At 44.7% G+C, this 24,972-nt stretch overlaps 1 protein-coding gene across 3 annotated transcripts in view; it reads right to left on the reverse strand.

Moving 5' to 3' along the window:
- The window catches only part of LOC116851835 (forkhead box protein O), a 221,083-nt gene that overhangs the window by 56,571 nt on the left and 139,540 nt on the right, over nucleotides 1-24,972 (reverse strand). Inside the window, exons 2-7 of one of the 3 annotated variants that reach the window (XM_032831662.1) lie at nucleotides 11,107-11,231; nucleotides 10,798-10,995; nucleotides 9,959-10,077; nucleotides 9,406-9,623; nucleotides 8,105-8,443; nucleotides 7,288-7,615 (exon numbers count right to left, since the gene is read on the reverse strand). In XM_032831662.1, the coding sequence (XP_032687553.1) occupies nucleotides 7,388-7,615; nucleotides 8,105-8,443; nucleotides 9,406-9,623; nucleotides 9,959-10,077; nucleotides 10,798-10,995; nucleotides 11,107-11,231 (1,227 nt within the window). In that variant the 3' untranslated portion in view covers nucleotides 7,288-7,387. Of the gene's footprint in view, nucleotides 1-7,287; nucleotides 7,616-8,104; nucleotides 8,444-9,405; nucleotides 9,642-9,958; nucleotides 10,078-10,797; nucleotides 10,996-11,106; nucleotides 11,232-24,972 lie in introns of all 3 variants that reach the window. The other 2 variants (XM_032831661.1, XM_032831660.1) reach the window with 2 other exon arrangements.

The raw sequence follows: 24,972 nt of genomic DNA on the forward strand, positions 1-24,972 counted from the left end.
TATATATATATATATATATATATATATATATATATATATATATATATATATCTTTCTCCCTCTCCCTTTATATTTCTAATCAACGCGACAAAATAATGAAATTTTTCAGCCATGCGATGATAAGGTCGAGCCATTCACGTGCGCGCAACTTGATGGACCATTTACTCAGTCCCGCTTCCGTTGGATGAAAATCCCTCCTCCTATTCGTGCGTGATGGGGAAAGTGAGGTTCTTCGCTACTTGTAACCAACTGAGACCTTGACCTACGAGGTCAGGACTCGCTTTTTCTTTTTTTCTTTTTTTAGAAAAAAGCTTATAATCGCCCTAAATCGTTGTCCTCTTATTCTAACGTAGCTTCCTGGCGCAGGATCTAATGACAAAATCGCTTGATAAGAATCCTTCGACAGAAAATCGACGACTACTCGGGCTTCCAAGTAGATAGGCGCGCCGCGTGGGTTGGCAGGCGGGGGTGGCGGAGGATGGAAGGTGTGCGCACAAGACGCTCAAGTGGGGCAAAAGGGAACCACTTAGCCGAAACTGCAGGAGTCTGGGAGTCAGCAGCTATTCGGCAGACGTCACTGGCGCCAGCGGACTACCTTAAAGCCCAGCCGCCCCCTTGGCCACCCCCCGCCACCACCCGCCGCCGACAATCTCATTCCCCAAAAGCGTCGCAAGAATTATAAAGTTGGTGGAGGAGAGAAGAGAAAGAGACGGCGAGGGTGAGAGGGACGGGAAGGGAGGAAGAAGGGGACAAGACTTCTTCCCTTGTGCCACCCACCCTTGTCAGACGAGCCACCCTCTCGCCTCGTCCCGCAACCTACATGCTCTACCTCGATCTATCGCGTTGCATCCCTTGGTCTCCCTCCGTATCTCTTTGTTCCTATTCTTCTCCCTCCTTCGTGACCTCTCCCCCTTCCTCCTCCTGGCTCCCTCGTGTCGCTCTCTTCTCTGCCACGGTACTTTTTTATTTCGACTTGGAAAAGAAGAGTTTTCGCGAAGGAACCAATCTCGGGGTGGGGGACGAGTTTCGGGGGTTCGACCGCGAGTTACGAGAGATCCGCGCGGATCCGAAAATCTGTTCTCCATTAGCGCGACGCCGACCGGAAGTCGTTCAATTAGAGTCATGTACCGTGTGATCTCGAAATAATCCGGCGCTCGAGAGACCCCATTGTTATTTTTCGGACGACGACGAAAGTTTCCGCGCAGAGAAGCGAGCGCGCAGCGCTCCCGTTTAATGAGCTCCTCTCTCTCACCCCCCTCTCTCTCTCTCTCTCTCTCTCTTTCTCTCTCTTGTAGTTTCGCAGTTTCCGTTCGCGGCCCGAGACTACTCCCGCGAGTTTTACAGGGCGATGCCAGGATAAGGCTGGACCACCCTCGTCTTCATCCTCTCGGAGAGATTCTTTCCTTTATCGCCGAGAATAAAACGGAGCGATCCTCGAATTATCACGTTATCGTGATTTTACTCTCGTTATCTGTCGGTCGCCAAGAAACAGGTTACGCCGTTGCTCTACATACGGATACTGGGATGAAAATTTTCGTTCATTTCAATTTGCGATTTTGCGCTTTTATGTCATTCGATTCAGTTACTTCACTGACTACCACGAATCTTATCTTATTCTCTGGTTTCTCATCCTTTTCCGCTAATTCAAATTTTTCCAGGGTCGCGATTTACTTTCCTTCGCGTTTCTCTCCTTCGGTCAAGATTCAGGTAGAAGTGAAAATTTGCACCACCGATGAATTCCACGTAATAAGCGCGTTTTTAGGGCGAATTATGTCAAAGTGATCAGTTATCACGAAACGAACAGAGACTTCCCAAAGTGATTCGATAAACTGATTGCGGATGCCGTCTTGGGTAGAAAAATTCAGCCTGCAAAAATGATCGGAAATATTTTTCCCCAACGACACGAGGATTTTTCCAGAGCCCGCGCGAAGAATTACCGCAGAATTTTTCCCGTCAGAGCGTCACTGCAGCGCCGCCGTCGCGTTGAAACTCTCGTGCCTCGGAGCGCGTTTCTTACGCGTCGCGCTGCGCTTCGGCGCTCCAGCGGTATCGGTTTTATCCAGACACTCGAATTTATGCCCTTTCCGCCAGACGGTAAATGGATATACAGTCGGACGGGGGAAAAAAGAGCAAGAGGGAAAGAGAGAGAGAGAAAGCGTGAGTCGGTGAGAGGAAGCGGAGAGCGGTAAGAGGGCGGTGAGGGGAAACAAAAAGACATCGATCCCCCGGAACTAACGGAGATCGGCGTGCACGCCGGTTTCATACGCACAACAAACTACTGGAACGGCCGCCGGAGGCGTTAATATACCGGGGCGTAAGCCCGGGGGCGGTATTTTTTCGTGGCGCGCGTTCGCCACGCTGAAAAATATTTTTCTGAAAGCTAATATCTCTCTCGGGCCGATATTCCGCCGTGTAAATAATATCCGCGCCCGCGCGCGCGTAGGGACAACAAAGTAGGCTGTCATGTGAGTGCAATCGCCAAAAGAGGCTCGAGGGGGTGAGGGGGGCAGGGATGGAGAGAGGGAGGGAGAGAGAAAAAAATGAGCCGCGTGGCCGCCGAACGCTGGCGCGTCATTTTTTTCCCGTTGCCGTCGACATCGCTCTTTGCGCTCATCGTCGTTGATCGTCGCTCAACGTGGGCGCTCTCGCGAAACTGCAGAAAATCGAAATGTGACTTCGATCGACGCGCTCGTTGCTGTCCCACCGTGAACCCTTTGAGGCTCAATGTACATCGCTATGTCCGCTCGGTTTGAATCCTCCCCAAATTTGTTATATACGGCAAAGTAATGACTCCGCCGTAGCTAACACTATGAATCTATCTTAGATAGAGTATTCTTCGTCCAAACCCGTAAAACAGCGATTTCCCTGCTGAAACCAATATGACGATTATGTGTGCAGGGAGCAGAATCGTTGGCGCTTGAAATTGTGTAAAGTTTCTCATGAAGAAAAGTAAGCAAGTTTTATTTCCACCATTTCTTTTATTGATGTCTCAAAATACACAGTTGGCGCTTTTGTGTATGCTCGTTATCCACGCTTGTCAGTGATGTCAACGTTATCAAACAAAATGTATCGTATGAGATATGCTCATACTCTATCTTGTCTCCATTTTGTTCTCGGGTTAAGACTATTTAATGAAAAAACAAGTTTTACTCGAGTGGGACCAACGCCTGAGGCTTGGGTGGTTAAAACGCGACACTGGCGTATCGCCATCGCGGCGCTTTCTGCGCGAACTGCGAGTTTGCGAATGGAATCGGTAGACGATTACACCTCGTTCTCGGCGTCCCTCCTCGGGAAGGGGAAAAAGATGATCACGGTGGTCACGCGAAGAGAAGGCAGAGGAAGCTAACGTTCCGACCAAGCAGCATTCGGCCGGCAGGCACACGCTAGAACGCGATTACTAGCGGATGATTAATATCGTCGAACGCTCATCCGCGCGCGTTCGCATGGCATTTTTATCTCCATTAGCGCGACGCCGACGACGACGAGGAGGAGAAGGAGGTGGAGGAGGAGGAGGAGGAGGAGGAGGAAGAGGAGGATGACGACGACAACGACGACGACCGCGACGAGATGGGAGGATAAAGCTGTAATTATACGCCGCACTTGTGCGTGCGAAAGATTAAAAGGCGCCGTGGCAGTGAAGTGGGAGTTATTTTAGTCGCGTTGTTGCGAAGTACCAACGGCAAAAGCGATTTTCCGCGAGAAATCGCGTTACATTTTTACACCGCTCTCCTTCCATCCCTGCCACCGCTGCCGCCGCCGTCGCCGTCGCCGTCGTCGTTGCCCCAATGAGGAGAAGGAGAGATAGAGATGAAGATAGAGAGAAAGAGAACGTGGTGTGAAAAAGGAGCCGACGTAAAGGGACGCGAAAACGTTTTAATTTTTATCGCAAGCTTTACAGAGCACTCTCCGTTGCTGACGGCCGCGAAAGCGGAGGGAGGTCAAGAGAGAGAGAGAGAGAGAGAGAGAGAGAGAGAGAGAAAGAGAGAAGGAGGGAAATGAGGGGGAGAGAGAGAAAGAGAGATCGCATTATCCGGACGCGATTACCGGTGTAATATCGCGTAAATCGTCCAAGGTCGCCGCAAAGCGGTGCGAGAATATTTCACTACGCCGTAAACGAACGCTTCGCGAAATGACGTAGAAAGGGATCATCGGCTCACGCAGACACGCGCGAATAAATAGTCGAGTATTCGCGCACTGCCCTTCTCTCTGGCTTTCATTAAAGAGAACCGTTTTATACTCGTCAAAATCTACAAAATATAGTAATATAGTGCAACAATCAGTGTTGCCGCGGCTCCAAAAATTTATTCACCAGATTTCTATTTCAAAAATCACCAGATTACAACTTTTTTCACCAGATTTTTTTAAATGTATGTAAATTCGAATAAAAAAAAATAATTTTAATGATTTTTAATATTTTAATAAATATATTTAAACATAAATATAAATAAAATTAATATAATATATTTAAACATGAAAATATGAAAATATACTCGTAAATAGAGAGAGAGAGAAAGAGAGAGGAAAACTTATTTTGTAATTAATTTTAGCGTATTGTAAATTGTTATTAATAGCAAATTCGATTGAATGCATTAGTGCGTAGTGAGTGTACACTAAGCTTGTTTATAATTCGTTCTTACACTTAAAAATCATCTTAAGTCATCTTCAAATACATCTCAGCCAGCAAAATTATCTATACAGCATCCGTACGTGTTTTGTTGGCTAAGGAGTTTTTGAAGATGTATTTAAGACGACCTTAAAAATAAAAAAGAACTGTGAACAAGCCTTGTAGTGTATACTCAGTGCGCACTGATGCATTCAATCGAATTCGCTATATGATGGCTGCGTCCCGAAATTCACTGCCAGTACTGAAAATCTATAGTTCATGTTACGTATGCTATAAAATTTCTGCACTGGCAGTGAATTTCGGAACACAGTCATTTTTATCACTAAATAAAGAAAGTTATTCACCAAATTACCAAAAAATCTTAAAAATCCTCAAATGGTGAAAAATCACCAACAACGGCAACTCTGGCAATATATATCACACATACGCGCGCACACTGCGCGTTTAGAATTAATTCTCTAACAAATAGATGCTCTTTGTAGCGTTTGCTGAGAATGTCAGATTTTTAATCCTTACGTCAGTTTGATCTTTTTCGCGCTTTAGACGCGCGGTAAAAACGGCATACTCACACCTTGGTAGAAATCTGATGCAATTTTCGAGCAGTTACTGGACAATTATGCTAATTTTTGTCTGCACAGAGAGAACGACATTCCTGTGTGGAAAATGCGCTTATTTCTGACGTGCAAATCGTAAAATAAGATTACATAACGTCAAACGAAAATAAATTACTTGCATCAATAAATTTTATATGATTCAATAAAGAAAAGTATTATTATTCAGAAGTAAGTTTTCACGAATGCAAAGCACAAAATATTGAATTGAGAATGTTTTTAAATTGAAAGAAGATGTCATTATCACAAAAATAATCATATTGTATATTATAACACGTGTACAAATTAAATTAATATTGTTTATTACTGTATACTTGGAAAAAACCGGTTCACATATTGTACAGTAAACTGCTTCGACCACTGAATTAAGCTCCATCAAGTTCCTGTTCAATAATACCTACGCACTATTTTTGCAACTAATGAAAAAGCATTAATTTCGCACAATAAGTGAGCAGACATCCGCGCAGACCGTGTACATTTCTATCAGGACGTTTATTGTCGTAACAAACGTAAACCTTCGGAAGGTCTTCGCGCGAAGAGACCACCGAGATCCCGCAAATGTTTACCCTTGCGAGCGTTGATTGCTCGTCGCTCGCATTTCCGCGTCAAACGAAATGTGACTGTTTTGACGCGATATCGCGATCAGCAATATTGTGTTAAGGCTCTTCATAAAACTCACGGGCCCGCGGCGATGTAATTGTTATCGCGTCCAAGTCAATAGCGATTTCGCACAAAACACCGTTCAACACCCGCTCGCTATACATACGAATGTGTCGGCACGCACGAAATAACGGAAGGGTTGGGGACGGCGCGGCGGCACAAAACATTGAAGCGATTTATTAAATACCGTACGTAAATACTGTGTTATAACACGAGTATGCAAATATTATTATTTTGCATGCGCGTGACGGGGGAAGGGCAATCAACGATAACCCTCTTCCTCCTGTTTCTATCTCCGCTGTGAGAAGGATCTTGCACCCTTCCTTCATGGCTACGCGATCGTAAGCGCGAGAACGCGACGTGAAGAGGATGAGAGGGGGCTTGGGAAGGATCCCGAGCGAACTTCCGTATGATTAATCAGCCACGCGAGAATGATATATCGACCCGCGGACCTTAACACCTCGCGGACGGGTGACGTGGATATACATCTTATTCCGCGGCTGCGTAATACGCTCGAATAAAATTATCGCCTGAAAAGTGGCCGGTGCATTCCATATCTTCTTTCTGCCTCGAAGTCGCGACGGGATTGAGCAATGAGAAGCGGTTATCAGCTGCTCGTGGAATATTTGTGGCTCCCGTCGTGACGAGATTGTCAAACGGCATAAAAATAGTGCATACGCGCGGGGATCTTATCGCCGGCTTTGTGCAAGCGATAAAAATATAAAATACAAATACGGAATTCTTATGAAGCTAGGAATGAATTCATAGATAAGTGATCACATTTTATATCTACTTCAGCTGATATATAATCTCATTTTTAGCGGGATCCTCTCACATGCGACTTTAAGAGAATTTTTCTAAAACTAAAAGGAGAATATTCCAACATCCAAAAAAGAATTCTGGTTGCAATATGGTATTTCTCATAATACTATATTCCAAGCGAAAACTCTTACCGACAGAATATTCCTTTTCTAATAAAGTGAGCTATTAATCAGAAACCTACTAGATATTATTCTAACGTTCTCTTAGATCAAGAGGAATATGTTTACTTAAATCAGAACATATATACATTCTATATAGAAAGTTTCTATATTTTAAAGTTTCTATATAGTAAATTTCTATATTCTATATAGAAAGTCAAATATCCGTATTACAGAACAATAGGAACGTCCGGAGTTAGATGCCAACGTTAACAGCGTATTAAGACGTTGATACCTTACGTCTTTCTAGAGGATCATAATTTATGTTTTCTAAAAAGATAATATCGGCCTAATTCGAAGCGCGAGTAGACCCGAGTGGCTGTCTAACTCGACTTAATCTGTCGATAAGCTCGTCCCGATAAGCTAAACTGATATAAACGCAAGAATAACGTAGCTCCAAAGAAAGACTCACCGATGAGCTGCCCTTCGGTCGTCCCGCAGAAGTTATCCCGCCCGTCGGACAACGGCATCGGCAAGGACGATGGGGGTGTCGAGGGCAGGGGGGTTAACTGCTAGTGAACCCACGAAGGGGGCGCTGCGGGGGTCGCCGCGTTCGTGCTGACGTATACGCCCGCAGGTGCGTTGCCGGTCGTCGTGCCGACAACGACGCCGCTATTCTGGCTGACGGCGCCGTTCTGGCCGATGTTGCCATCGCTCACCTGGATCGCGGCGGTGCCCATCACGCCTTGCTGGAAGTTGAAGTCCAGCGTACCACCCATCGACAGCTCGTGCTTGATCACCTGCAATTCGCGAGTCGAACGACGCGCTTAGCATATAAAGACGGATCCAGTGTTCCTCTCCGAAGAGTAGCGCGAACAGTTAATTCGTTTAGGAGAATAAGCGCAGTTTAGTTATTCGCAAACCGAATGAAAAGAGAAAAGCTGAAATTAACTGCAAACTCATACGCGATCGTTTCCTTCCTGCAGACTCAAACATCAGAGCTCAAAGCGGACGCGAGATTTGGATTTTAATTTTCTAGTACATCCAAAAAGATATAATTCTACTTTTAGCGGGTATCCTCTTATATATGGTCTCTAAAGGATTCTTCTAAAATCAAAAGGAAAATATTGCATTGTATTGTAAGTATTGTAAAAGATTGTATTTGGGTCTACGAAGAGAGAAAACGCAATTAATGTATTCAACCTCAATTCGAGTCACGCGAAGAATACAATCTGGAGAAACTTTCAGAAACACTAAGCGCGAGTAGTAGCCAGACAGGCCAGACTTACTTCTTCGACGTTGCAGTCGAAGCCGCCGTGCATCGACTCGATGTTGATATTGAGGTCATCAAGAAGGGCGGAATGATTGAGGGCGCCCATTAGTTGACCCATCATAGTGCTGGGTGTAGCTGGGCAAGGTGTCGGCGTGTTGGGCGGACTAGGACCTGCTGGCCCGGTCTGTGCCGGCTGATGCTGCGGCTGGTGTTGCTGCTGCTGTTGCTGTTGCTGCTGGCGCTGTTGGCTCTGAATCATATACTGCAGCGTCTGCTGCTGATTGTTGCCTAGTGTCGTCGGGCTGGGCTCGCTCTGCTGATACGACGGTGACATGCCGGACACGGGGCTCAGATTCTGATTTGCGGGTTTGGAAAGAGGCAAAAACGTGGTTGCGATTATGCGCATTCGATTCGCCGTGTGTAACGCGTATGACGGAAGATAACGACTCTTAAGCGAGGAATATTTCGCGACTGTTTGCACGATAAAGTATAATAATGACACTTTCGCTCGTATAAATATCGGCTTTCGCGTCTGCCGTACGTTAAATATGCCACGAATCGTTAGAAATTTAATCTCGCGAGTTGAAGCTCGTTTCGTTGCTCGGCGTGCCGATTTCAGCGGATTCACAAACTCCTCGGAAATACCTCGCGCACATATTTTGTGTGCGACGCAATAAAATAAGTAATAAAACTTGATCGTGATGAAAGTTTGATCATGGAAATTGATCAATTACAACGGGCGACAGCGTGTCGCGGCCTGGCCCGAGTGTGTTTGTATTTGTAGCGTTATCGAAAATACGTCTCGCTGCAATTTCATAAGCGCGTATGATGCTTTTTTAAACCAGTTTCAGTAATGAAATGTAAATAAGCCCTTCGCCGTATTCCCGCTGCAAATCTTCTCTTGCAAGACAACAAAAATATCGCTGTGTAAATAGCGGCTGTCACGGAAAACAGCCGGGGTTAAAATATCCACAAAGGAGCGGCCCTTCGACGACGACAACGACAGATTCGCTTCATAAATGTAATTGAAAACATTCCAGAGTTCCCGTCATTTGATTGTCTCACGTCGTGATAGTCATGAAAATCTATCTGAAGAATTCGTGGCCCCTACAAGCTACGCGGAAGCCACCGTCGGCATGGTGGCATTCGGGCCGCTGTACATGTGTGCAAAACGTACATCTCGCGATCCTTATTGATTTTGCAACATTGCCAGGCCCGAACATGCGCATCATAAAAACATCGGATGTCCTCCTTTGCGGATGAGCTCGTGCGAGAAATCCGCAACCGCACCGCGTCGAAAAGTCACGAAAAACTCACCATCTGACAAGCGCACGGCTGCAGACCGTGGATCGGGCATCTCTGCTGATTGGCTGACTGCGGAGTGGGTGGCAGGCCGAAGGATGACGGGGTACGTAGGCCGTTGTTCCTCTGGTACTCAAAGTAAGGTGGCGGGGCTGGTTGCTGCTGCTGGTGGCCGGGCGGTGACGTCTGGTACATTTGGTACGACTCCAACTTCATCGTCTCCGCCAGGTTGCCTGCTAGCATCGAGTCTGCTATCGAGCATGACACACGACGTATTAATCGCGCAGCCAGCCGCGGCCAGCCGGAACGGAGAGGTGTGGTTACACGCGGAGGAGGTTCACTTCGACTCGTGAAGAACGCGATTCGCGATCCGTGACGCGACTCCAGAATCAAATTAATTTCGAAGTTGCAAGTCGATCGAATGTACAGGCAGGACGGCAAACTGTCGACAGGGACAGGGAATTGTGTGAAGAATTTTTTCTGGATTTTCGGCACTCTCAATATTAGAGGGTAATTACGAGCTAAGGTACGAAAGATAACGAGAAGTACGTTGATGTTAAATACGTACCCAACTGTTGTTCCGGGCTGTATGAAGGCGCATAGGTCGGTGTCCAGTCTGGTTCCCCGAGAACCGCCGGGATAGGGCTCAATTGGCCGCAAGAGGACGCGTTGCTCGAGGCGCGAGGACTGCAATAACAGAAATATCTCGGTTCGTCTTAAATTGCATATCGTCTCCTACTTATGCAGCTCGTATCTCAAACCGTTGGATTTCAATAAATTCAATGAAAGATCATTCAATTGAGCATTTAATTAACGATCGATATCATCATAGGGAATTAAAGAGATTGTTTAATTGATAATAGAATTTAGCAAATTTAATGAAAGACGATTTAATTAACGATTCACTGAAAAAGGAGTTTCGTTGGATTAGCCAATTTCTGGTGAGGTATAAACGTATCAGAAAATTCCGGTTTATGTTATCGAAATTCTATTCAAGTTAATCAGAAATCTTGTTATTCTTGAGTCGTGCGCGAAATTTTGATCCTATTTTCGATATTCCATTAAATACACCTACATTGGTACTCTAAAGTTTATACCAACTTGTGTTGATTCTATTTAATCTACTTGTATAGAAGTCCTCTTTAGAATCTCTAAGCGGCAATTTTGTGCCTTTACAGGCGCTAAGTAGGATTCAGTTTCCATGTGTATTATACATACATTAATCTTTCAGAATATATAGATATCAGAAAGTTCAGGTTCCAAAGTGAAGTTAAAATTACGACTTGAGTTCCCTTCTTGTTTATTCCCTTTGCTCATATCAATCATCAATTGAATCTCTGATTGAATTCGTTGAGATCAACGGTCAACGAAACGCGAATCGCAAATGGCGATCGATAGACAACATACCGGAACGTGTCAGACGAGAGCTGAAATCCGCTGGCGGGTAGAGGACTGTCCGGATAGATGTCAAGACCTTCTCCGACGCTGCTGCTGGGACTGGAAGTAGATTCCGCCAGCAGCGTACCGTTCCTCAGAGCGTCGGCGATCTTCTTCGAGCGGCCGCGTCGTTTTTCCAGACTTCCGGTGCTCTCCATCGTGGTGGCTCTGCGCAAAGCACGACACACTCGGTTCGCGGTGTCGAAGAAGGAAAACGAACAGATGCGCGAAATCATCTCGCGCGATCGGAATTGCGGTCGCGGCCGCGTGAGAACTTACCTGCGACGTGCGGATTTGCCCGGCTTGGCGTCGCGATTGATCATCCACCAGGAACTTTTGCCGGTACCCTCGTTTTGCGTTCGTATGAACCTGTTGTGCAGCGACAGATTATGGCGTATGGAGTTCTGAAAGCAGAACGAATCGCGATATCAGCGGAAGCATAGGATTTCTGGTGCGCGTACAAAAACGCCCGTTATTTGTGTAACTCATTTCATCTTGTAGCGAGAAAACTCGATAGACATAACGTAAGATTATATAGTTTCAAAAGAGATTGATATATAGATTTCAGAATATCTAACAAGTAAACTTATTCAAAAGGTATACTCTGATTTCTTTCTAATTTGGCACAAATATAGAAATACAAAAAATATTTCGGTCATATTTTGTTCATTTTGGCCCATTTGAGTTTCACGGACAGTCTATAGCTTTTTAATGTTTTCACTCTTATCATCAATAAGTACAACAAAAATGCATAAGAAATAAAATTGAATACAAGATATAGTTAAATAATTTTAACAAAATCGGCATAGCTGAGGTACGAACTATTCTAAATTTCTTTAGCCAAGATTTCAACCGAAATATTTTAAATCTGTGCTAAATTAGTCAGAGATTCCCATCTCGGCCAAACCGAGAAATTACTTGCATAATTTTTTTTCAACTTTTTATATGTTTTGTTTAAACATTTTATTATTTATACAAATAATTTTACACATTTAACTTCATATATCACAAATTTGATAATCAGAAAAACCAAAAACGCCCATCTTGTATTCAATTTTATTTCTTATTTTTTGCACTCGTTGGTGATAGGAGTGAGAATATTAAAAAGTTATAAACTGCCCGTGAAACTCAAAGTGGGCCAAAATGAAAAAATATGACCTAAATATTTTTTTGTATTTTTACATTTGTACCAAATTAGAAAGAAATCAGAGTACCTTTTGAGTAGGTTTACTTGTAAGTCACGTGACTATCTACGAAGATATAGAACCCCTATAAAAATGTAGGAAAGGTTCTTTAACCCCTATAATCCGGGTGGCTTTTTTATGACTTCCGTAGTCTTTGAATTAAAATATGTTTTAATGTAGATTTTTAAGTATCTAAACAGATGTTGAATAGAATATTTTGAGGTCGAAAGTAGGATCAAAATTTCGACTCGGATCCTAACGAAATTCGCGGCGAAACGGCATCCTATGGCGTTCGCGCGCGCGCACACACGGTCATACGGGAGTATCGTCGAAGAAAAAATCAATTTGAGGAGTGAATCATAGAAGCCGCGTTTTATAGTTCTCTGCCGATGCGGAGAGCGCCGTGCGTCCCTCCTTTGCCTTCTTCATTAGGCAAATTGAATCGAGTATAGTCAGGATCTCCGAAAAATTTCGGAAAGCTTCTACCCTAATACGAAAGTATCCGCGTCGCGAAGCGATAACAATTTCCTTTCGTCTTCGTCTCCCGGCGCGAGCCGGCGAGACGGGCGCGCGCGCGCCGAGGAATGCTTTCAGAGCGAAGGACGCGCACACGTAGAGACGGTGCGATAAATAAAAATGGCTCCTTTTAAACTGGCCGTTATATCGCGGACGAGACAGGCGGAAGTTGATGCGAAGTACCGCGAAGAACTCTTGCCCAAACTCGCCGGCGTTTTATCGTTTCGTTAAGTCGCCGTCCTAAAAGAGGGTCGCGGATTCTTAGCCTCGCAATGGACGAAAATAATCGTAAAAATATACTTTCTAAAAAAAAATTTTTTTCCCGTTGTTACTTTTATATCGTCCAACGCATACGAAGTATCTCCGATCAGTTCAGAGGCTCATTTATCTTTCAAGGATCTTTCGCCGAGTAGGTGGAAATCTATGAATGCGATCAGGAGAGATCAGGGTTCTAGTTAGCGCAAGGCTCATGATAGCTATGTGTGGTCTCCTTATGTGTGTTGCGTGAGCAGGATTCATACTACGTCTGATGATCCAATAGTAAAGTTTGATCCTAATTTCTAATTAGTGACACCTTCGTCTTTAGAAAACAAATTCTTCTGTTATTTATCGGGTATCATACGTTGGATGTTGACACAGTAAGAGGCCTGTCCATTAGCCTGGATTAGTAGACAACTTGACAAGACTGTTTAGTATCAGACAGTAACATCAAGCTCCTTCCAGACGTATTGATGTAAATCTCACTAAAATTTATTTTCACAAATCCCTCAAAATTATGCGTGAAGACCACGTTATAGGTAAAACAAAAAGCAGAAAACAATGATCACAACTTAGGGTAAGTGATTTGATCAATTCTAAATCAGTTTTCTGATAATATTCGCGTAGCGCATAAAACGAGAGCGTGTTACTGTCCAGGGTTAAGAGCGAGTGTTTTATTTCCGCAAATCTTCACGATGACTCGCCGAGTGATAAAATCGCGCAAGATCTATTGCCCGGCTGTTACATTCAATTTACTCGGACGGCGCACGACGTTTAACATTGCGGAATTTATAACGCGGAAACCTACTCCTCTACTACTGGAAGGGAACGATTCGCGTTCGCCGCTCTCGCAGCTGCCTTGTGTGTCCCTTTCGATATCACTCCGTGGAAAAAGGGCTTGCCCGCTTATTCACGCATACACCGGATCCACGAACTCCACATGCCGGTATACGTAAGTTCCGATTACGTTGTTGATATAACAAACGACCACGTATCAAACCGGAATAAAGCCTCGCCAGTCGGGAACAGATACTTCCGTTTGTTTTGCCGTGTTCATTTCCGTCCGCGATAAGCTCACCCCGAATTAGTCCCGCTCAGTCGGCAAATGAACTCCGCCGCATAAAATCCGCAGCCTCGTCGTTATTTTTATGACGACTTAGCGACGTTCCGCCGCCTCTTTACTACCTTTTGGGCTGTTCCCAAACTTGACCGATCGTCGTCTCTATCCGACTTTCGAATGATTCCCGCGGGCCCGGGTCGAACATATTTATCGACAGGTCCCCGGTAGCGGTCCGCGATATCGTCGGGATGTTTTTACGATCGCGACTCCTCTCGCCCCCGTGACGGGCTCGCACGCGCAGTGGTTGTTGCGTGTGTCTCCCTCCCGCGATGGCGATCAGCCATTCCAGTCGCGAGCTATACGACGTAACTTTATAACCCCATCATCTGCCCGCCTTTATCGACGCTATCCTCCGAAGATGAAGACATTTTCGGCGCCACCGTTCTGATTTTTAGATTGAGCCGTCGGCTGCAACGTGCGCCTAACTGAATCAATTTTTCCTTGCAGTATAATGAACTTTTCTCAAATTTCTGATGAGCATATTTTAAGACTATTATCAAAAATTCGAGAGGAAGAGAGATGGACAGCAAGACTCGGTGTTGTCTCGCTTCTCTTCGCGAAATAATCTCGCGATAATATTCAGTCTAAGAGAATCCTCTTGACGTAGAAAAAGTATGTAGCAGCAGTTCGAGTCTCTCACCAGAGAGATTCTTCGCGATTCTTCCCTCTCCCTCCGCGCCTCCGATTGCGACTCTTAGCCGCCGATAAAGCCCGGCACTTTCGTTCGAGTCCCTATAAACTGTGCGGAAACAGCCCTCGTCCAGAGACGAAAGGAACGCGACGAAGATGACCGCGCGCGAAGATGACGGGAGGGCGAGACGGTTATCTTGCGCCTGAATGGACTGTATAACGCGTAATTTATGGAGAACGTATATAACCCTCCCGCATTTCGTGCGGCGCGACTGGTGCGTCGGGGTTAGAATACGCGCGTGATAAGAAACGCCGAGATCAGCGCGACGGAACGTCGACGACGGGCGCGATTAGTCGTGCTCCTCAAGGTCGATGGCGCAAATGGTGTCTCGGGGAACAGCAATCTGGAGAACTAGCATTAAACTGCTCAAACTTTTACGCTTTTCTTCGAGGATTATCCGCTCTTACTTTTTTTTTTCAGCCAATGTACACACACTATTTTTACGAGCGAGAATTAATATTGAGCGGCGATACGAAACACTCTTGTATCGCTTCGCGCATTTTCAACGAGCCTCCGTGTAATTTCCCCCGCGGATATTCCATCTCCTTTCGTGCACGACGATACGAAATGACGCATGCAGATCGCGAAATGCAAGTGCATGTCGAATCAACCGGGGGCATCCTCGAGGCACGAGGCGATCGAGACAAATCGTTCCTGGCCGGCATTGTCTCTTTTCCGTGTCCACGCGCGCATTAAGAATTAAAGCTCTCGTGCTCGAGTTACCTAACGATTGTCATCTATTATCCAGACCGTCCCTTTCCTTGGCCCCCCGTCGATGATAATCGGGAATTCTCTGTGACGAGCGATCGTTCGTTTCCGCGTGTTCCCCGTATCGGAAAGGCCATTTGCAATCTGTCGAAACCGAGATGTAATTGATCGCGAGCAAGAATACCGTCCCCGTTCTTCCACGGACGCATTGTGCGCGCAACGCAGCATTATACACCTAAATCAAAACCCGATGATGGTACTACTCTTCATCACTCTTTCTCTCGCAGATGGTGAATGGTATCGTGGCACGTACATTTAAATTTTTCAAGAGACTCTGAAATAGATTACTCTGTAATAGAGACTCTGTAATAGATTACGCGAGTGTATATTAACATACGTTGATAAAATAAATTTAGCAAATATCAAATTACGACACATTCCCATTTTCGAAAATTCGATACGTACAATAGGAAATATATGTGTTTGGTATTTATGATTATAATTACATAATGAAGCAATTATAATCAAAAAGATCGTTCTTCCAGTGATTGCTGCTGCAGCACTCTGCGAATCTCACTCAAAACGAGTGGAAAGTGGCAGTATTATTCACTTTCGAACTGATAGTAAAAATATTGTCGCTTGAAATCGCAATATTGAGAAAAAAAATTATTGATCTAACAAAAATTATTATAGTTATCTTTAGCTCTGACCATATTTCCGATTATATTTCTGGATGCTTCAACACGAAAATGGTAGTAACATACATAACGTGTATACAAAATTGTTACCATTAACAATCTTATAATAAAATTCAATAAAAAAAGAATGATAATAAAAGAAGAAGAATTTTCTTGACTACAATTTATAGTAATTATTTCTCCACGTGATTACAGTTACAAATACCGAACCTTTTTTCTCAGCTAAAAGTAAGTGAATGTTTCACTCAAGCTTAGAGTGGATCTTGACAAAATAAATATTACGACAATGTAATTTCGTCAAGAGAAAATAAGAACACATGTTTGAATCACGCTGAGATGTAAAAATCGAGATGATCAATGCAGCGTGGTCCAACCTATCAGTTATTATTTAAAGTATCACGGAGACGCGCATGTGATTCCTACACGTGGACGCTTTTATCCCCACTCGTGTTGCTGCGCGTCGGCTACTTAATATATTACGAAATATCGTGTCGTGCGTTACACACAACGATACACAACGAAATTCTTAATCCGCGCTTGACAGGAAGCGATTACAGATAGCGCGAATGCGCGGTATAATCGCAGAAGGAAACAGAGCCCTACATCAATTTTTACGGACGTGGTTTTTATCTTGTCATGCCGACGTATCTCCTCGCGCCTCTAAAAAGTCATCCTTATCAGAAGGACGTGGCCGGATGAAGTTGCGGTTTTGCGGCCAAGTCGGGACGATCACGATGATTTTCATCCGGAACCGCGAAGAAAACTCGTGACCGCACTAACGCGATAATGATAACGGCGTTCTAACGCTAACGATCGCGGTGGACGCATATTAGTAGCTAACAACTGCTCTATCACTGTGCCGTTCGACAAACCCGATTTTAAATTGGGTTAATCTCGATAACGCAGATTAATCGATCACTTTTCGCCGATCAGTTCTACGCGACAGACGATTTCTCGGTGTAAATCAATAACAATGACTCACTGAGAGAAAAGAGTAGTCCTAACTAAAATTATAGTTGTATCTGGCTCCGATCACACATTTCCCCTGGTTGTTCTAACACGAAAACGGTAGTATGTTAAGGTTATTATCACCAGTAACATTATAGCAGAATTTAATAAAAGAATAGTTCTCTCGACTGTAATGTATAGTAATTATTTCTCTGTGAGATTATCACTAGAAATATAAAAAATTGTTTTCAGTACTCGCACGTGAATTCTGGTCATGCGTTTGAGAAACATATAGTTTATTCTGCAGAATTTTCGAGTTTGAGACAGCGATTTAATTCAATTATACGCTTTTTAAGCATCCCCCTCGCAAACGGAGGGGGCCCGCTTGAACTTCGCGAACACTCGCTCAAGTTAGACAAAAGCATTTCTTTAGCAAGGCAATAGAGATTTCTCTTTGACTTCAGTCTCTCTCCTTCTTTCTCTTTCTCTCTCTTTCGAACTGGTTTACGGTAAACTCCAGTTCCGAACTCACTCCGGCTTAATTTCATGAACGTATCGCGCTGTTAGAGATCCCGAGTCCTTTTACGCTTTCTTATTAGGAGAGTCGCGACGGTACATGTTTAATTTGATCAATCTCACTAGAAAGTTCGTGATCCCAACAAACTATCTCGATACGATCGAAAAGGGAACACGATGATCCTCGATCTCCCGGGAAAACTCGCCGCGACCGAACTGAGGTTGAGTAAATACTTCACTTGGGATAATTTTCCTAAGTGTTAAAAAGCGAGCTGTATGTCACGTCGCGAAACCTTGAGGTCTCGCTTGAAATTTGGCCGAACTCGCATCGATACCATCCTCCTCCTCTCGTTCCTCTACGAAACAATCGCGGTCGCGCGCGTGTTTTGCAATAACGACTGTCAACTCCGATTGAGAGTTTGGCAGCGATCGCGAGTGTAGGAGCTCGCAGCGAAGCTCGGTGTCGCTTCTACAACGACGACGACGACGACGACGACGTTTGTGCTCTCAGGTGATTAGATGGTGACCGAGAACCGATCATCCAAGACTGCCAACAAGACCATCCCACCAATCCGCACATGTATCTATCTCTCTTCTCTTTCTTACTCTTCCTTCTCTTGTTCTCTCTTTCTCTCTTCCTCTCGGTATACATTAATTCAATTCCACTGACGAGCCCAATTTCGTAAAAAGCATTTGCCGAACGATCGAAGAAGGATCGAGTGTGTACACTTGCTTACGGCTGGTACGCACACGCATGCGACGACGCGCGAGTACACACGTCTATACACGTCATCTACTACCTTACCTGTATGCACTTTAGCTAGGCTAGGCACTCGCTGACGTAAAGGTAATCCGTTACAAGTCTTGGCGCGTCGAGACTTCGCTTTTACATTGAAAGAACGCCGGCATCGTTTCTCCGCCTTGCGATTTTTCTCGAATCCTAAGACGAGCCGAAAGTCGATTTTCTCTTTTTGTTTCTCACTCTCTTTCCCTTATTCTATCTGGGCTCAACGATAGCAGGCCTTATCAGGGACATCCACGTCAATATCTATTCAGGGTCTATTTAGGAATTTCCAAGAAGAATTTGTCTTTCTTAGCTATATATAGACCCAACGACGGCAGATTTATTTTGGGACATGCTTAGCTAAGATCTTTAGGACTAGACTTGAGGCAAAATTATTCTGTTTCTTAGAACTTCCGAGAAGGCGGTTTATTTTTGTTATTCTTTTCAATTACACATTGTTACGATAATACTGCATGTGTCGATTTGTCTTCTTTTCTTTTTTTATGAGAGACACGCTCTCTGCTGATCGCGAAGAAGGAGGTTGGCGCGAACATGCGGATAATTTTCCGCCAGTTGGCGAAGGAGTCACGAGCCGAGTCGCGCGCGCGAAAATTACTCTCGCTGAGAGAAAGAAAGAGAGATAGGGGAGAGGAGAGGCAGTCTGCGAGCGGGGAGTTCGGTTAATTCGCGGGTCGGCAGTCTCGCGAGCGGCATGAAGCGGATTCCAGCGACCGAATTGCGAGCACTCAAATCAGAAATCCAGACTGCCGGCCAAATGCAAGATCGAACGGCGGGTACAAGCGCTCAATTCGCCCGGTGGTGAACCGGAAGAGGGCGACGGCGAAGCTGAAGAAAGAGCGAGTGCGAGAAAGCGGACGTAGCGGGCAAGGAAGACGTAGAAGATATCGAGAATAGAACGGCGGAGATCGAGAAGGCGAAACGGTGGTTTCCGAGGAGACGATGGAAAGAGTCGGATGATAGGGAAGGAGAGGGGGAGAGACGACGAGGGCAGCACACTCCGCCGGAGGGAGGGAATAAGGGAGAAACAGTGAGCCAATTCACTAATCCCGATTTCCGATCGCGCACGTCCATTCGCGTATTTACGTTAACAGCTCCAATCAGTTTCCTCTCCATTTCCTTGCTGCCGAGATAGGGAGAAAAGGCCATCTTCGACTTTTCGAGAGATCCGTAGAGGCGGCGGCAGCAGCAAATGAGACGGAGGACGTTGGGGGCCCTCGAACTCTCTTTCCGGGAAGCCATATTCGCGCGAATTTCGCGGATGCGATCGTCGTACGGACGAGCATATCGCTCTCAACAAAGCGCATTTCTTTTAAACCGGACGTAGCTTTCGCTGTGGAGAAAGAGCTAGCAACCTCAGGCGATGTACCCGCGCGATGAACGAAGTCGCGGAATATCACTTTCCTCATGTTCCTGAGCGAGGCGAGCGACGTCCTGTCTGGGTCAGCACTTTCGCGAAATCTCGATATTCGAAACAGGAATTATTGAATTGCACATACAAAGTCAGTCCGTGTGTGTATGTAGAAGTTATGTCTATGTTAACCAGAACTCTTATTCGTAGATTTTTCATCTGACGGGAAAAATAAAGGCAGAACCCTCTATTTTTCGGATATTGAATTCTTAAATTAAAGAAGATACTTTGTATCCTCAATCCCTCGAAATAATGCACAAGTTCAATCCATCGAGAAAATTTTAAAAAGCTACTCTCCCCCCTCTGCGAAGTGCTGGATTTCAAGTGCAGTCACGAGATTTGTAAATCTCGTCGAAGCTCCCGATCGGTCTATCCCGTCTCGCCGCGACATCGGGTTCCTCGGGAGAACGAACGAGCAAGACAGTCGTCGTCGTCGTTGTCGTCTCTCGCAGGATTTAATCCGAAATATTCGCGATCGTCCGTCTTCCATCTCTGATAGGGGAATGGGGGGAGAGTGGGAGCGTCAGAGCTGAGACGAGAATGTGCGCGCGCGGTGTGTATCGTAAATTCAATTCCGCCGACTCTCGACGGCGCGGCGATGGCACTATCGAAAAGTGACGGTCAATATTAACGCACGCTCGGTAACTGCCGTCCCGGCGAGATGCGCCACCAATAAAGTCCAAGAAAAACTAGCAATCTTCAGCGGAAACGAACGGGCGATCCTCCCTCCATTCCCCTCGCTCGCTCGCTCGCTCTGCTCTGACATTCGCGGCATCGTCGGGTAGATAAAGAAACGCTATATTGTAATAGCCGGGAGAGCTGAAAAATCCTGAGAGATCCTGACGTAGCCGCAGAGCAGCAAACTCGCCTCCTTCCTTTACCCCGCCTGTTCTCCTTCAACCCAACCCACTCTCTGGCGACGGTAATAGATTCCTTTATCGACTCGGCCAGTCTAGACCTCGCTCCGGTCCTCTTTATCGCGGCTGAAATATCGGCAAATAGAAAAGCGGCGGGCCAGAGATAGCCCGGGCGAAGTTCGGGAAGTTCGCCGCGACGTAGGTGCGGATAATTGATCGAGAGAACATCCTTGTACTCTGCGAAGTTCTTGCCGTAGGCCGCGGCGATCCTCGAGAATCGCGGGATCCCGCCGAGGAGTATTATTTTGTCGCAGCGATCTGCGACGGTGAATAGTCACGTTCCGAATTGTTTGAAGATAACAAGAACTTGTATAAGAAACCTACACGCCAGTATTTTTAATCTGGGAATAACAAGTTGGAAGATAATGCCAGATGCATAACTATAAAATAAGCCAATATGATCCTAAAATTTGAAAATTGCAAATATCATAAAAGAATCATGATATATATCAAAATGTACAACCTCAAATCTTGGATAAAACGCTAACATAATTACCGAAAAATATTAATCCGTTTTCGAGATATTTGAGTTAATAAACGCCCGTCCTAAACCATTTAATAATTCCTTAAGTTTCCTAAAACTTGCCTCAGAGACGGAATACTCCTCTCGAGACGAGATTTGAATTTTGAGTTAGATGTGAGTCTTTCAGCTGAATTTCGCGATTACAAGTGTTATGTCGAATATCTCACATGATTCGAAGAAAAGACCTTTAACTCTAAATTCAAATCTCAACATTTCACGTAGAACAAGTTTCAAGTAACCGCTATTGATATGAGTCTAGGATTCGACATAATAATTCTTCAATAGAAATAAAAAGAAGGCAGAAATATTACGGCGTTGATAAACTCGCGATTAGACGTGCGCATTGCTTTGATCGTTTGTTATGATCGCCGGGCACCACGTGTGTTGTCATTCATCGACGGGCGACGACGGTTGCCGTTTTTTGTTTTGGTACTCGCGTGCGTCGCGTATTCTTCCGTGACAGGATCGTTACGTATCGAGCTGACGAGCGACGCGTACACTGCGACACGCCGCTGCAAGCATATATCGACGCGCGTTAGCTTACTATTTCCACCGGGGCCTTTAAATATTCAGTCGCACACTCGTCTTGGCATCGCGGTAATTAATACACGTTTCTTCGTTCGAATCACGTCTACGCGACGGTCAGTGTTCAGTGTTAGTGTCAGTGCCAGTGTCAGCGAGCCTGGATTAGATCGGGGAACGGGGACAACGCGATACATCATATATTTCCAGGTATGTCAAATCATATTACACAGAGTCCGATTTTGATCGACGTTTGACGAAATTTTCCTCGCTGAAAGCAAGGAAATACCCGAGTCGAAATTTAGACTGGCATTCATAGTACGTCATCGTTTGATGAATAATTATAGGCTTCATGAGTCTTTAATTATATATCAACTCTGTATTTAAACTTACTTCATAGGAATCTTGATCAACTTGTAACTTAAATTTATTTCATATAATAAAATTGATCGATTGAATATGTTAATCTAAGAATAATCATGCTCTCGGTCAAAGATTGTAAACAATTTACAACTATGAATCATGGAAATGGTTCATAACTATTTGTGCCGGTCTTAAAATGTAGTGTAATTCTTACTGATTTTTACGTCTAATAATGCCCCTTTAGCCGCGAATACGATCTTGTTTACATCTGCCAAGACTGTCTTTTCATTTGTTCACATTTCTTGTTATTGCACGGGATCTAAATTTAAATCTCTATTGTTAAATGGCATTATTGGACTATAATAACTATTGTCTTCAACTTTACAGCTTCTATTAGCTTTTTTAAGAGCTTCATCGAAACTTCTAAAAACAAAAATGACTATAAATAAGAAAAGTTTGTTGCTTCATTTACCCACTCACTTATTGATTTTTTTGGACTATTTAATATTTGTTTATCACATTTATTCTATCTACAATTATGTAACTTACATAATAAATGAGATAACTTATAGTTAGGAGTAAATAATTTATTTGAAATAAAAAACAGATTAAACGCAGTCTCGGAATATTGTGATAACCAAATATTAAGTAATCCAAGTCCTTTTTTAAGGACAATTCAACAAGAAGAAAACGGCAATAAGTGACCGTTTTACATAGCATCAAGATAGGACGACGATAGCTTGTATAGCTTAATATATTTGAAAATTCTTCATTGGTCCTTCAAGTCCGACGGAACTTGCAGGATTAATGTAAAGACAAAATTTCGACTCGGGAAAGATCGTCCCGCGGAAACTTTGTAATTTACGCTTGCGCTAGCAGAAAAGAGGGGTTAAGAATATATTCCGGAGACTCTACCGTCGCGCTTGCATGTACTGTAAAGGAAAAGGGAGGCCACACAGGAGCGGGAAAAGGGCTTTCGCTCAAATTAGATCCGGGAGAATCCCGGACTGTCGGCGCGAGCGCGCGCGCCGATTTCGCCGCAATTTATATGTGGCAGTATTTTTGCGCAATTTGTGCCGGTTATGAGGACGTGGAAGCATGAGATGGTTCCACCGTGAAAAATATAGCGCGAATTTATCGCGAGAGACCTACCGTCGTCTCCCTTCGCTCGATTCCCCCTCTTCCTCTATCCTGCTCTACTCACTTCCTCCCCGCTGCCTTGCCGACGGAATATCTATTATTCGTCATTGTCGGCGCGACTGACCCGGGCTAAAGCTATTTCTCTCGAAATCATCCTTACCCTCTTGTCGAACAACCGTATCCGCTGATTAGAGCTTTCTCAGTTGGCAACTTGCGCAACTTTTGTACTTACGCAAGTATCACTCAATATCATATTATCTCGCGACGAATGAAAGAAAAATATAAAAAATACTAAATAAATTAAGTCACATGGAGGGATAATAATCTGTTTAACTAGTTAGTAAGAAGTGTGTAGCGCCTTTTGACATATTAATTAATATATGTTAAGAAAACAGCTTGAGAATATTTTTAGTTTTAATATTTTTAGAAGACCTCCCTCCTCAGTGTTAACTCAGAAATGGGCGCGTGGGTGACACATGTCGTGCAGAGTCTCTCTTTCGATCTTTCGCTCCGATGACGAAGTTCACGCGATTCCAGCGATTTGCCGTGAGCAACTAACGTTATTACGCTTGAGAAGATTTTTCTGAGAAAATTTCATAGAGCTGTCGCGTCGCGTCGCGTCGCACGTGGCGTTCCTCACCGTGAGACGCGAGCGCGCTTTCGAGAATTGAATCGCATTTCGGCCCCGAACGGTCTTGAGTACGAATTATACGATCGAGCGATCAATCGGTTCAGCGCGCGACCTCGATGCGGCCGCGAGCTCAGCCGCGTAATTTATTCGGCGACTCCTCCTCGCCTCTTTCGTTTTCCCTTGAGCAGCAGCTCGCGCCTAAAGTTCTGCCAGAAATCATCGATTTTTCTACTTAACCCGGCACACGCGGCAAGAAGAGCAGGAGGAGGTGGCGGGGGAGCAGGGGGAGAGCGAGAAGGAAACGGGTTCACGGAAGAGGTGGAAGAGCAAGAAAGGGGAGCAGAGAGGAAGAAAGAAAGAGAAGGAGAAAACAAGAAAAGACGAGATAGGGGTAGAGAACGAGGACAAGAAGAAGACTCGCCTCGTCGTTTGCAAGGCAACCGCTCGCGAGGTCGAGTTTGGACAGTCTCTCTCCTCCGGTTCCTCGTCTCCTTTGGTCTCGGCCCGCCCCTGCCCGTCGCCCTCTTACTTCGGAAATCCCTTAGGTTAGGTTTGGTCGGGAGCGGTGGTAATTCACGCGCGGGGCATGATGGATGCCCCCGACGCCCACGCGGCGTCGCGACGCCCAGCTCGACGTCGAATCCTCCTAACTGTTACGAACGAGTATACTCGAGCGAAAGCCGATTTCGCGAAACCATCCTCTGTTGGCCGGGACGATTATTTCTTTTTTGCTTTTTTTTTTATTATTGGCGAAATAGGAGTGAGAGAGAGAAAGAAAGAAAAAGAGAGGGAGAGAGAGAGAGAGAGAGAGAAAGAAAAAGAGGGAAAGAGAGAGAAAGAGAGAGGAGGAAAGAGGAGAAGTGGCTAATCGAAAAACTAGCTAACGGATCAGGTAACGGATAAATATTGGGGGTTAAATAACGTTTTAACTAGAAAGTAGAGGCCTGAAATAAGAAAGAAAATTTTTATCCTATTTTCTTTTTACTCGAAGAGAAAAGTGATACTGCCCAAAAAATAAAGAGTATTAACAAAAACCCACGAAATAAAGAGTATTAACAAAAACCAAGAAAACAGACGGTGGATTAAGAACGCTGTCAAGAAAATATACTTTATTAGAAATAACTATTACTTAAAAGAAATAACTATTACTTAAAAGAAGGCAAGTAAATAATCGCTTTCCTTAGCAGCAGAATGAGA

Source organism: Odontomachus brunneus, unplaced genomic scaffold, assembly GCF_010583005.1.
Source record: "Odontomachus brunneus isolate Ranch 3 - 2012 unplaced genomic scaffold, Obru_v1 Obru_scaffold_193, whole genome shotgun sequence".
Lineage (NCBI taxonomy): Eukaryota > Metazoa > Arthropoda > Insecta > Hymenoptera > Formicidae > Odontomachus > Odontomachus brunneus.